General features: G+C 39.0%; 1 protein-coding gene across 1 annotated transcript in view; it reads right to left on the bottom strand.

Annotated features, from left to right (window-relative positions):
* Positions 1-14,555, bottom strand: part of PolrMT (mitochondrial RNA polymerase) — a 395,821-nt gene that overhangs the window by 258,487 nt on the left and 122,779 nt on the right. Inside the window, exon 10 of the mRNA XM_090374544.1 lies at positions 13,831-13,901. Coding sequence (XP_090230670.1) covers positions 13,831-13,901 — 71 coding nt within the window. The remainder of the gene's footprint in view (positions 1-13,830; positions 13,902-14,555) is intronic.

Genomic DNA, 14,555 nt, shown 5'->3' with positions numbered 1-14,555 from the left:
TTGGTGTATTTTGGGGTTTTAAATAAGTTTCTTGAAGGCAGATACATATTGGTGAGTATTTACAGGAAAGATCATATAGGTCATCGATATTGGCACGGAATCCACGACAATTCCACTGTATTATTTTGTTCATTGTTTGTCTCTTATTAGGCTTTCTGAGCGTTTTCGGGTTGCTGAGGTTTTCTGTTTTTCACTTTTATTTTTATCTTTTTTTGGGAAGGAAGGCCTTTCGGTGTCCATGTCTTCTTCAACAAAAATTTGAAGAACAGGGTCATCTGCTGATTTTTCTTTAGTGTCCATTTGTTGTTGGTGACTAGAAGTTAGGATATGTTTTTCTTTGAGTCCTTGATCCGGAGTGTGGATGTTTTCTTGTGGTATGGTAATTGGTGTATTGACTGCTTGGGTTTGAGTTGCACTGTACAAAGATTTTACGTAATTCGAGAAAGACTCTTTTGGGGGTACTGTTAGTTCAGTTTGCATTCCGGTTGATTGGAATTTTTTGGTGGCTTGGGCATACGTAGGTCTGTTTGCATGAGTTGGTGGTGAGATGATTCTTTTTGCTTCTTGGTAAGAAACATTATGCTCAGTTTTATATTTCCGGATAAGTTTCTCACTTTCCAGCGCTCACATATTCTAGCATAAGCGGGATGATCTTTTTTGCAATTTGGACATACTGATTGAGGAGCATTACAGTTTTCGCAATCATGTTCGATTGAACCACACTTTGCGCAAGTAGGGGTTCCCCGGCAAGCTGTTTGGGAATGTCCATACTTCTGGCATCGGAAACACCGTAGCGGGTTTGGGACATAGGGTCTGACATTACATAGCAGATATCCGCCCTTAATGGATGATGGACGATTTGGGGTATTAAAGGTCAAGATCAGGTTGCGGGTAGGGATCAGATTGCCATCTTTTCTGGTGGAGATTCTCTTGACATGAATAACTCCTTGTTCTTTCAGTTCTTCTAGCATTTCTTCTTCAGATACATCTAGTAAGTCCCAGTCTGAGATCACTCCTTTAGAGGTGTTTAGTGATCTGTGGGGCGTTACAGTTACTGGGAGTCCTGCAAAGAAATTAGTTTTCAGACGTCGCTCAGAATGTTTGGCATTAGATGTCTCAATGAGAATATCTCCTGATCTGAGTCTTTTTACGGATTTCGGAGATCATGCTCTACTTTCCAATTCCTTTTGAACTTTAAATGGAGAAAGTTTGCCAACTGCATTCTCACCAGTTGAATGGATGATCAGATAGGTTGGAATTGGATAGGTCTCTGGCTCAGTTTTTTGGCGCATTGCAGTTCCTGCTGTGGAACTGTCTTTCTTTTTTGATATCTGGGTTGCGTCTGGCAGCCCAGATAAGTCTGAGTTTGATTTACTCATGATATGCTCTTTTTGGCCCCGGGAGATTGTCTTTTTCTCCCAGGTTACCAGCCCCGCCACGTGGAGGCAAGAGCGGTGCCACCTAGTGACCCAAGCGAAGAAAAGGGTTAGTATTAACTAAAAATAAAAAGAGTTATAGGCCTAATGACTCAAATGAGTACAATGAACAATTGTACGGAGAAATAGAGTGGGCCAGTAAATCAGAATGTCTTATAATGGGGGATTTTAACTTCCCAGATATTGACTGGAACTTGTGGGTTGGTCACTCACACACTAGTCAGACTTTTGTGGATTTATTGGATGATTGTTTTCTGCAGCAGCATGTTCGAGAGGCAACCAGAGAAAGTAATACTCTTGATCTGGTTATCAGCAGTGATCATTCGTGTATTAAGAATTTGCAGATAAAGGAACCACTAGGTGGCAGTGATCACAGTGTGCTGAAGTGGGATTTACTCAAAGAGGTAACTACCGTCAGGGGTAAAGGAAAGGGTTTTTGCTTCCGTAAAGGGGAGTACAGTGGTCTCAGACAGTTTTTAAATTCTGTACAGTGGGATCGACTGACGATGTTACAAACAGTAAATTCTAAGTGGGAAGCATTCAAGGAATTAATCGTGGAAGCTACTAGACTTTTCATACCGATGAAGAAATATTGTTCAAGGTTTAGGCCTAAATGGTTATCAAATGAACTAATGAGACTCGTGACAGAGAAGAAAAATGCATGGGATGCATATAAATTATCAGGCGACGCAGAAGCCTGTAGCAGTTATAAGCTAGTCTGTAATCAGGTCACAAAGGAGGTTCGGCAGGCAAAGGCGGATTACGAGAAATCTTTGGCAAAAGATGCTAAGAAAAACAGCAAGGATTTCTTTACTTATATAAACTCTAAAAGGAAGGGGCTGAATATGATTGGTCCACTTGACATCGATGGTTCGACTGTTGATGATCCTGCTCAGATAGCAAACAAACTGAATGAGTATTTTGCATCTACATTCACACGTGAGGAATCATTACAGTTTGAAAATGGAAGAAGGTTATCAAATTGTAGCAGTGTGCTTAATGATTTTGTAATAACTGAGAGCAAAGTGGAGGAGAAATTGTTGAAGTTAAACATAAGAAAGGCACCTGGGGCGGATGGGATCTATCCAGTTATATTAAAGGAGGCGGCAAAGCAACTAAGCAAACCCTTAGCCATAATTATGAGAGCATCCTTGGATTCAGGGGAGGTTCCCACGGACTGGAGATGTGCAAATGTATCCCCAATTCACAAAGGAGGTTCGAAGGGTGACACGAATAATTACAGACCAGTTAGTTTAACTTCTGTTCCAGGTAAAATAATAGAGTCACTGGTTAAAGATGCATTGCAGGATCATCTAGACAAGACTGCAGCAATAATTCAGACACAGCATGGGTTTGTTAAGGGAAAGTCTTGTCTGACAAATTTGATTGGTTATTATGATGTGGTCACAAAGGAACTGGATGCAAAAAATAATTTTGATATCATATACTTGGATTCAGGAAAGCTTTTGACACTGTTGCGCATGGAAGACTACTGTACAAATTGGAGCAGAATGGTATTAAGGGTAAGTTGCTACAATGGATAAAAGGATGGTTAAGTGGGAGAAGACAGAGGGTGGTAATCAATGGGTGCTGCTCTTCGTGGACTAATGTTATTAGTGGAGTCCCACAGGGTTCGGTGTTGGGTCCACTGTTGTTTTGTATATTTATCAATAATATTGATGAAGGTATATCAAGCTTAATGTCGAAGTTTGCAGATGACACGAAGGTTGGCAGGGTTGTTAATGACAGTAATGGCAGTGTGCTACTGCAACGGGATCTAGATAATTTGGGCAGATGGGCTAAGAAGTGGCAACTGAAGTTTAACCTTGACAAATGCAAAGTACTGCATATGGGTAGAAGTAACCCCAGAGAAACGTACCAACTGTGTGGTACTACACTTAAGGTGGTAGAAAATGAAAAAGACCTGGGAGTAATTGTGCAGTCAGATATGAAGTTTTCTGAGCAATGTAGACAGGCTGCTAGGGCAGGTCATGGGGTTTAGTCAATGATATATAGGAATTTTGCTAGCAGGGAAAAGGAGGTGATTGTCCCTCTGTATAAGGCAATGGTCAGGCCACGCCTTGAGTACTGCGTACAGGTCTGGAGGCCTCATTTTAGGAAGGATGTAGATTTGCTTGAGCGTGTACAGAGAAGAGCAACACGATTGGTGAGGGGAATGAAGGGATCCTCTTACCAAGAGAGGCTTAAGTTCTGCAAATTGCAGTGGCTGGAGACTAGGCACCTGCGCGGTGATCTGATTGAGGTCTATAAGGCCTTGAATGGGTTGAGCACGCTGAATTCTGATGGGATCCTCCCACTTGTTCAGAATACGAACCTACGGGGACATAAGTTCAAATTAAGAAAGGATAGATGTAGAATAGATGTGCGGAAATTTGCCTTTAGCCAGCGGGTGGTTAATTGCTGGAACAAACTTCCATCTGTCGTTGTGGAAGTTGATAGGTTAAATAAATTTAAGGAGGAACTGGACAGGCAATTGGAGGGTATGGTGTGATTTTTTTTTTTTTTTTTTTGGCTGATGCTGCATAAGCTCCTACACTGCTTTCTTGCATCAAGTGCCACTACTACTACTACTACTACTACTACTAGAGGGATTAAAGAAAGGTGGCTTTCCTTTCTAGGTTATAGTATTTGATTATATCTATTTAATTATAATATTCAGGAGTTATCGGACTTTCGAAACTCAAGAGAAACGTATTTACAGTTAAGCGTACTAGATAATCACTCTGGAAAGGCGCTGTGGTCACTAATATCGCTTGGCACTCGGGGCCAATGAGGCTCGTGGCAGAGAAGAAAAATGTATGGGATGCATATAAATTATCAGGTGACAGAAGCCTGTGGCAGATATAAACTAGTCTGTAGTCAAGTCACAAAGAAGGTTAGGCAGGCGAAGGCAGAGTACGAGAAATCTTTGGCAAAGGATGCAAAGAAAAACAGCAAAGAGTTCTTTACTTATGTAAACTCTAGAAGGAAAGGAATGAATCAGATTGTACTACTTAACATACATGGGTTGACTATTGATGATCATGTTCAGGTAGATAAAACTGAATGAGTATCTGCATCACCATTCACACATGAGGAGTTATTCAATGAGGGGAGTGGCACAAGTTTATCAAACTCTATCAGGGAGCTAAATGATTTTGTAATAACTGAGAGCAAAGTGGAGTAGAAATTGTTGAAGTTAAACATAAAAAAGGCACCCGGAGTGGGCGAGATCTATCCAGTTATATTAAAGGAGGCAGCAAAGGAAGTAAGCAAACCCTTAGCCATAATTATGAAAGCTTCCTTGGACTCAGGGGAGGTCCCCTTGGACTGGAGGTGTGCTAAGGGCCCATTGCTGTTTTGTATATTTATCAATGATATTGATGAAGGCATATCAGGTTTAATGTCCAAGTTTGCACATGATACAAAGGTTGGCAGGGTTGTTAATGACAGTACACTACTCCAACTGGATCTAGATAAATTGGGTAAATGGGCTGAAAAGTGGCAACTGAAGTTTAACATTGACAAATGCTAAATACTGTATATGGGTAGGAATAACCGAAGAGAAACGTACCAACTGGTAGTACTACACTCAGGGAAGACGAAAGTGAAAAAGACCTGGGGGTAATTGTGCAGTCAAATATGAAGTTTGCTGAGCAGTGCAGAGGGGCTGCCAGGGCAGGTCATGGAGTCTTGTCAATGATATATAGGAATTTTGCTAGCAGGGACAGGGAAGTGATTATCCCTTTATACAAGGCAATGGTCAGGCCACACCTAAAGTACAGTGTACAGGTCTGGAGGCCTCATTTTAGGAAGGATGTAGAGTTGCTAGAACGAGTACAAAGAGCAACAAGATTGGTGAGAGGAATAAAGGGGTGCTCTTACCAAGAGAGGCTTAAGTTCTGCAAATTGCAGTGGCTGGAGACTAGGCACCTGCGCGGTGATCTGATTGAGGTCTATAAGGCCTTGAATGGGTTGAGCACGCTGAATTCTGATGGGATCCTCCCACTTGTTCAGAATACGAACCTACGGGGACATAAGTTCAAATTAAGAAAGGATAGATGTAGAATAGATGTGCGGAAATTTGCCTTTAGCCAGCGGGTGGTTAATTGCTGGAACAAACTTCCATCTGTCGTTGTGGAAGTTGATAGGTTAAATAAATTTAAGGAGGAACTGGACAGGCAATTGGAGGGTATGGTGTGATTTTTTTTTTTTTTTTTTGGCTGATGCTGCATAAGCTCCTACACTGCTTTCTTGCATCAAGTGCCACTACTACTACTACTACTACTACTAGAGGGATTAAAGAAAGGTGGCTTTCCTTTCTAGGTTATAGTATTTGATTATATCTATTTAATTATAATATTCAGGAGTTATCGGACTTTCGAAACTCAAGAGAAACGTATTTACAGTTAAGCGTACTAGATAATCACTCTGGAAAGGCGCTGTGGTCACTAATATCGCTTGGCACTCGGGGCCAATGAGGCTCGTGGCAGAGAAGAAAAATGTATGGGATGCATATAAATTATCAGGTGACAGAAGCCTGTGGCAGATATAAACTAGTCTGTAGTCAAGTCACAAAGAAGGTTAGGCAGGCGAAGGCAGAGTACGAGAAATCTTTGGCAAAGGATGCAAAGAAAAACAGCAAAGAGTTCTTTACTTATGTAAACTCTAGAAGGAAAGGAATGAATCAGATTGTACTACTTAACATACATGGGTTGACTATTGATGATCATGTTCAGGTAGATAAAACTGAATGAGTATCTGCATCACCATTCACACATGAGGAGTTATTCAATGAGGGGAGTGGCACAAGTTTATCAAACTCTATCAGGGAGCTAAATGATTTTGTAATAACTGAGAGCAAAGTGGAGTAGAAATTGTTGAAGTTAAACATAAAAAAGGCACCCGGAGTGGGCGAGATCTATCCAGTTATATTAAAGGAGGCAGCAAAGGAAGTAAGCAAACCCTTAGCCATAATTATGAAAGCTTCCTTGGACTCAGGGGAGGTCCCCTTGGACTGGAGGTGTGCTAAGGGCCCATTGCTGTTTTGTATATTTATCAATGATATTGATGAAGGCATATCAGGTTTAATGTCCAAGTTTGCACATGATACAAAGGTTGGCAGGGTTGTTAATGACAGTACACTACTCCAACTGGATCTAGATAAATTGGGTAAATGGGCTGAAAAGTGGCAACTGAAGTTTAACATTGACAAATGCTAAATACTGTATATGGGTAGGAATAACCGAAGAGAAACGTACCAACTGGTAGTACTACACTCAGGGAAGACGAAAGTGAAAAAGACCTGGGGGTAATTGTGCAGTCAAATATGAAGTTTGCTGAGCAGTGCAGAGGGGCTGCCAGGGCAGGTCATGGAGTCTTGTCAATGATATATAGGAATTTTGCTAGCAGGGACAGGGAAGTGATTATCCCTTTATACAAGGCAATGGTCAGGCCACACCTAAAGTACAGTGTACAGGTCTGGAGGCCTCATTTTAGGAAGGATGTAGAGTTGCTAGAACGAGTACAAAGAGCAACAAGATTGGTGAGAGGAATAAAGGGGTGCTCTTACCAAGAGAGGCTTAAGTTCTGCAAATTGCAGTGGCTGGAGACTAGGCACCTGCGCGGTGATCTGATTGAGGTCTATAAGGCCTTGAATGGGTTGAGCACGCTGAATTCTGATGGGATCCTCCCACTTGTTCAGAATACGAACCTACGGGGACATAAGTTCAAATTAAGAAAGGATAGATGTAGAATAGATGTGCGGAAATTTGCCTTTAGCCAGCGGGTGGTTAATTGCTGGAACAAACTTCCATCTGTCGTTGTGGAAGTTGATAGGTTAAATAAATTTAAGGAGGAACTGGACAGGCAATTGGAGGGTATGGTGTGATTTTTTTTTTTTTTTTTTTGGCTGATGCTGCATAAGCTCCTACACTGCTTTCTTGCATCAAGTGCCACTACTACTACTACTACTACTACTAGAGGGATTAAAGAAAGGTGGCTTTCCTTTCTAGGTTATAGTATTTGATTATATCTATTTAATTATAATATTCAGGAGTTATCGGACTTTCGAAACTCAAGAGAAACGTATTTACAGTTAAGCGTACTAGATAATCACTCTGGAAAGGCGCTGTGGTCACTAATATCGCTTGGCACTCGGGGCCAATGAGGCTCGTGGCAGAGAAGAAAAATGTATGGGATGCATATAAATTATCAGGTGACAGAAGCCTGTGGCAGATATAAACTAGTCTGTAGTCAAGTCACAAAGAAGGTTAGGCAGGCGAAGGCAGAGTACGAGAAATCTTTGGCAAAGGATGCAAAGAAAAACAGCAAAGAGTTCTTTACTTATGTAAACTCTAGAAGGAAAGGAATGAATCAGATTGTACTACTTAACATACATGGGTTGACTATTGATGATCATGTTCAGGTAGATAAAACTGAATGAGTATCTGCATCACCATTCACACATGAGGAGTTATTCAATGAGGGGAGTGGCACAAGTTTATCAAACTCTATCAGGGAGCTAAATGATTTTGTAATAACTGAGAGCAAAGTGGAGTAGAAATTGTTGAAGTTAAACATAAAAAAGGCACCCGGAGTGGGCGAGATCTATCCAGTTATATTAAAGGAGGCAGCAAAGGAAGTAAGCAAACCCTTAGCCATAATTATGAAAGCTTCCTTGGACTCAGGGGAGGTCCCCTTGGACTGGAGGTGTGCTAAGGGCCCATTGCTGTTTTGTATATTTATCAATGATATTGATGAAGGCATATCAGGTTTAATGTCCAAGTTTGCACATGATACAAAGGTTGGCAGGGTTGTTAATGACAGTACACTACTCCAACTGGATCTAGATAAATTGGGTAAATGGGCTGAAAAGTGGCAACTGAAGTTTAACATTGACAAATGCTAAATACTGTATATGGGTAGGAATAACCGAAGAGAAACGTACCAACTGGTAGTACTACACTCAGGGAAGACGAAAGTGAAAAAGACCTGGGGGTAATTGTGCAGTCAAATATGAAGTTTGCTGAGCAGTGCAGAGGGGCTGCCAGGGCAGGTCATGGAGTCTTGTCAATGATATATAGGAATTTTGCTAGCAGGGACAGGGAAGTGATTATCCCTTTATACAAGGCAATGGTCAGGCCACACCTAAAGTACAGTGTACAGGTCTGGAGGCCTCATTTTAGGAAGGATGTAGAGTTGCTAGAACGAGTACAAAGAGCAACAAGATTGGTGAGAGGAATAAAGGGGTGCTCTTACAAAGAGCAACTCTTTATTTATTTATTTTTTTTTACCTTACCAAGAAATTCTTCTTAAGTTCTGCAAATTGCAGTGCCTGGAGAGTAGGCACCTGCGAGGTGATCTGATTGAGGTGTATAAGGCCTTGAATGGGTTGAGCAAGCTGAATGCTGATGGGATTCTTCTTCTTGCTCAGATTAAGAAACTGAGGAAGCACGGATACAAATTGAGGAAAAAAACTGTTGAATAGATGTGCGGAAATTTGTCTTTAGCCAGCAGGTAGTTGTTTGGTGGAACAGACTTCCATCTTTTGTTGTGGAAATTGATAGCCTAAATAAATTTAAGGCTGAGCTGGACAGGCATTTGGAACAAATGGAGGGTGAAATGGGAGGGGGTTTTTTTTTGGCTGATGCTGCATAAGCTTGCTTTCTTGCATCGTATGCCTCTACTAATGCTAATCTTGCATGACTGTGACAATTTCTTAAATAGTAATGCAATAGTTTGTTTGTTATTTGGTTTTTAGGAGCATTAGCAACTAAGGCCATATTGCTCCGGGATATGCGGTGGTAATTCCCTGACCTTTCCGCATCCTCCATATTTGGTGGTGACGGACTCGAACCCTGGTCTAATCAAGAAGCGTGTGCTACGCACTGCTGCTCCTTCCCACCTGGCTACAGAAGCGCCCTAATGCAATAGTATCCTCGTATGAGTTGACTTACTACAACTATGACTTCTCGTATCCTGACATGATGTGCACTTTCTCTTCTCAACACTGAATACCCAATCATACTTTTGTATCAACCTTATAAACAGTTTCTCATAATATAATAACACCACTCTGCATGGTTTTTGATGTTTATAAACTAATGCTGTTTTAATTCAGTTTCTTATGCTGATTTCCGAAATGTTTATTTTTTTTTACAACATACAGTTTTTTTTTAAAAATCACGTAAGTTGATGTCATGAGTTGTATTATTGAATGTATTCAGTTAGCAGTAAATGCTGGGAATTTGTACACTAAATCTTCATACATTGGCAACACAGCCTTCAGTCATTTGTTTCTTGACCTTAAGAGCTCCATGCAGCAGTATTTATCAGTGTGAGCTCAGTTTATTTTTTGAGGTTATCATGTCAAACTTGTGCAGAAGAGTAAGTAAAATATCTTCAGACAAGTGCTTGAACAGCCCAAACTTATTTTGCTATATTTGTGGAAGTTGCATTACTCAAACAAAGACAAGATATTATAGAATTTGTAAAAAATGTGCACTGTGCTTATTTTGGAGTGAAACCCTGTGACCAAGATAAGCAATCGGCTCCACATAAAGTTTGCCAAACCTGCATTGGAGCACTGAGATTTTGGAAAAATGGTAAAAAGAACGCTATGCCACTTGCAATTCTCTGATTTGGCAGGAGCCTACAAACCACTGAGGTGGCTGTTCCTTTTGCTTAGTTAATATAGAGGGGGTACAATGCAAAGAGCAAGAAAGATATCATGTATCCTAATATTCAATCTGCCATTGGACCAGTCCCACATGGAGATAACTTAATGATTTCATGCGCTCCACTTATACTGGAAAATGCAGCAGCAGAGAGTTCAGAAAGTAAAGCTTCCAAAAATTAAATTGAAGTCTATACACTTGGAGACAGTGTATTAGTTGTCTGACGGCATCAGGGGTTTGCCCCATCTCCACGTTGTATTCTTTGTGAGTGACAGAGAACTCTTCGGAGGCAAGAGATTTAAAAAGTGTATGGGGAGTGGTCTGTTGTGTGGTGTTATGTTCTGCTGTTTCTTTGACCATTTAGCCGTTGGGCTCCTATTGGGATCCACCGTTGCCCACACTTTGCCAGGAGGAGGCAGGTCAGGAACCCAGTACATAATAGGCCTAATATAAAAAAAAAAAAAGGTATACACTAGAATTTGGCTGAAAGAGATTTACAAGAAAGCAGCAGAATTCAGACGTTGATTAGAATTTGGCGGCATTATTAAGGGATGCACTCAGTCAGTTTAGAGAGGGGGGGGGGACTTAAGACTGGGGAAAACAGATAGAGGAATAGGAATGATAGCGTAGTCATCCCCAAAGAGGTCAGTGGAGATAAGCCCCACCAGGCAAAGTATGGGGGAGGAGACAGAGACCAGTCTCCTCCCTCCCCTACCTGGGGATGGGGTTTTAAAGGGAACCAGGTTAGAGTACCCAGTTCAGATCGCCAATGGCATGTCGGCAGCAAAGCCACAGAATGTCTTTGTCAGTGATGGTTGTCATGTCCGTGTAGTGTTGAATCCAGTAGGAAGGTTAAACTGCCCATCCCACTCTGGAGGTGGGATATGTTAGCTGGCAGCGGGGAAGCCACCAGGCAAAGGGATGGGAGAGGCACACATTTACTTCATTCATCATCTGCATTCTCACTCTATTTGCATTCTATTTTTTTATTTTTATACTTTTTTCTTATATTTTATATATATAGATAGTATGAATCAGAGTTGTACTACTCAATATGTTCTACGTTGATAATAATATTAGTAAAATAATAAGAGGAGTTTACCTCAATATAGTGCGTAGAACACTTCCGTATGATACCCTTCAGAAATTAAAACGGAAAAAACGAAAAAAAAATCGACAACTTACCGGTACATCAGAGTAAAATATAAATAATTAAATAATCAATTTAAAACGATTAAAAATCAAATTAACGCAATTAAAAGAATCTAACGAAAATATTCAAAACGATTTTCCTTCCTGAAGCTGACAATGCTTTTCAACCGTATGTCGTGATCACAGGAATGAAAATTACCGAATCGGGTTAAACCTGATACTTAAATAGAGATTATTTGTATCAGAGATTATTTAAGTATCAGGTTTAACCCAATTCGGTAATTTTCATTCCTGTGATCACGACATACGGTCGAAAAGCGTTGTCGGTTTCAGGAAGGAAAATCGTTTTGAATATTTTCGTTAGATTCTTTTAATTGCGTTAATTTGATTTTTAATTGTTTTAAATTGATTTGTATTGTGTTAAATTGATTATTTAATTATTTATATTTTACTCTAATGTACCGGTAAGTTGTCGATTTTTTCGTTTTTTCCGTTTTAATTTCTGGAGGGTATCATACGGAAGTGTTCTACGCACTACATTGAGGTAAACTCCTCTTATTATTTTACTAATATATTTTATATATATTTTTTTTCCAAGTTTTATATCTATATATATACACATTTATTTATTTTTTTTTTTTACCCCCAAAATTATTTTTTGCATTCAGTCTGTCATCTCATTTCTGCACACACTGTACTCCCTATATTCAAATTCTGCATTCCTTATATCTGAGTGACAGCACATCTCTGATATTTACATAATATCTGCATTTGATGATTTTACCAGCACTTCAAATTCAATAAATTTATTTATTATGTTCCTAGCATTGGTATACATGCAGGTATACATGCATCTGTTCTTATTCTTAGTTACCCTAACACAGTTCAATGTATTTCCTTGTTCCATGAAAAACCACAGCAGGCCTTGAAATACCTGGTGCATTGCTTCCCAGTCTGCTGCACATACCAATAGTAGCAGTGCAAGAATCATTTTCACCTCTGTTTGCAGATCTAGTTAAACTATTTGTCTGTGTATCCCCCCCCCCAAACTACCAGTTTTCCAATGCACCTATCACTGCATCAATAAATATTTTTGCATCCCCTTCTATTCAAGTGTATTCCATCCCTGTAGAAGCAGTCTCTTCTGTTAACATGCACAGACCACCTGAGAAAAATTCTACCCCCAAGAGCCTTGCACAATCTCTCCAGTGCCGAACTGATTGACAAGGCTCTCGACATATACTCCCTCCTATTGTGTCTAGGCAGAATTGCAGACACTTTCAAATTCAATCCTAACTTTTTCCCAATGTCGCCCTGTACTTGTTAAGTAAGTCCTCAGATCTCCTACTCTTAATGTCATTAGTGCCAATGCAAAGGTAATACAACAGTATTACCCTTTGTGCCCTTAAAGGATGAAGAAATCATCAAGTTTTGGCCCTGACAGACATCCCCTGGTCTTATTCCACCTATCCTTCTTGCACAATATATTTCCCATTTTCCTGACTCAACAATAACTACCACCTGTGAGATCTGCACATTCTGACTTGGAGGTTGCCACTGTATTGTCTGATGTGGAAGTGTGAGCTCTGGCATTGAGGTGGGCAGCTGAGAGCTTAATACCTCCCCAATTTAGTTCTGTCAAGGGCATACACTCATCTTGTTCTTCAAGTTCTGAAACGCCCATTAGAACACTGAGTTGATGCCTCACACTCTTTACATCGAATACACACAGACATCCCCCATGGCTGTATTATGTTCCATTCCAGATAAATCCACAAGCATCAAACAATTAGTACACTTTGTAAGGCCGTGATTTAGAGGACAACTTCTCCTCCTCAGGTCTCCCTCTAACCATAGCACTCCCACTACTTTTGAGCCCTTTGTTTGCTGCTCTGGTCTGAGTCACTATTTCATTCAAATTCAGTTTAATTGAGGATATTATACTAGACTAATATACTTTAATGCAATAATAACACTATGTTTGGTATTGTAAAATTACTCTGCACTGAATTACTAGATGAATTTGTACTTACTAAATATCGTAATTAAAATAACTGCTATATTATAGACAAAGGCAAAGCAAAAAACAGAAAATACAAGAATAAAGATTCACAGATGAAAGAAAAGATATCAAATATCTACAATTAAGTCCTTTTTACTAACTTATACTTTGCATCCATAAACTTTTAGTTTATTGAGATACTTGTGTGAGTTACAAAAAAAAGAAATATGTTTAACAAACTGAAATAAAAACTTTATATAAGGTTGCTTTGTTTGGAACTGTTGGTTTGGAAAAACAAAGCAACAGTTCCATTTTAAACTTTAACATTGTTGAAGGTGAGATTTGGAAAAGACATAGAAAATAAATATTTATATAATAATTCTTTTAATAATTATTATTAAATGAATAATTATAAAGAATAAAGAAAAAATTGTAAAGAATAATAATTATTATTAAAATATTCTTTTAATAATAATTTTCAGAAGTTTTTACAAAATTAATCAACCTAGTTGATTAATTTTGTTGGGGGGGGGAAAAAAAAAAGACACACATGTATACTTGCCTGCATCATTATATCAATATAATACTGGGGTGGTAAAACTTTAAGGTAAGGATATAGGCTCATTCGTCCAGCTAAGAGATAATAAAATTGAAAATATACTTTATAATTTGCGTAAATTAAAAAAAAAAAAAAAAAATGAAACATGAAACGATATATTTCATTTTATCATAATATATAAAATGATATAATATAGCAATAATAATAAATATAAAATGGTACAATTTAAACAAATCTTTAAATTATAATGTCAAATACAAAAAAACTAGCCTAGAAATGAAACAGAATAGCAGCACACATCCTAGAAAAGCACCAACTGAGCTTTGTGGATTTAAAATTGGTCAATAGAGTCCAGCAAAGATACTTATATTGCTGTAATTACTTTGCAAAAGTTAGTATAGCACAAGATATTTTTAAGTCCAATAACCATGTTTACTGCCTCTTAACCATTATAAGGATGGAAAGTGTTGGTTATGCAAGCTGTGAGTAGTACAATTCAGAAAAATCCCCCACCCAAAAGTCAATAAAGGGTGGAGAAATGGGTAATCATACTTAGGAGCATATTTTGATTTAAATCAGACCTAAATATGTATATTTACTGAAGGAGTATGGGCTATAAGCTGTCTACATCTCTGAGGAAAAGTGAGGTCCTGAGCATATTTTGAAGAAATTCCACTACTGATTCCACAAAAAAAAAAAAAAAGTGTTCATTGGATATTTTTAAGTCA

The sequence above is a fragment of the Mastigoproctus giganteus genome, chromosome 5 (assembly GCF_048544385.1).
Source record: "Mastigoproctus giganteus isolate SK-2022 chromosome 5, ASM4854438v1, whole genome shotgun sequence".
Classification (NCBI taxonomy): Eukaryota; Metazoa; Arthropoda; class Arachnida; order Uropygi; family Thelyphonidae; genus Mastigoproctus; species Mastigoproctus giganteus.
The sequence above is the reverse complement of the archived record's forward strand: the minus strand, read 5'-3'. Positions and strand labels throughout refer to the sequence as shown.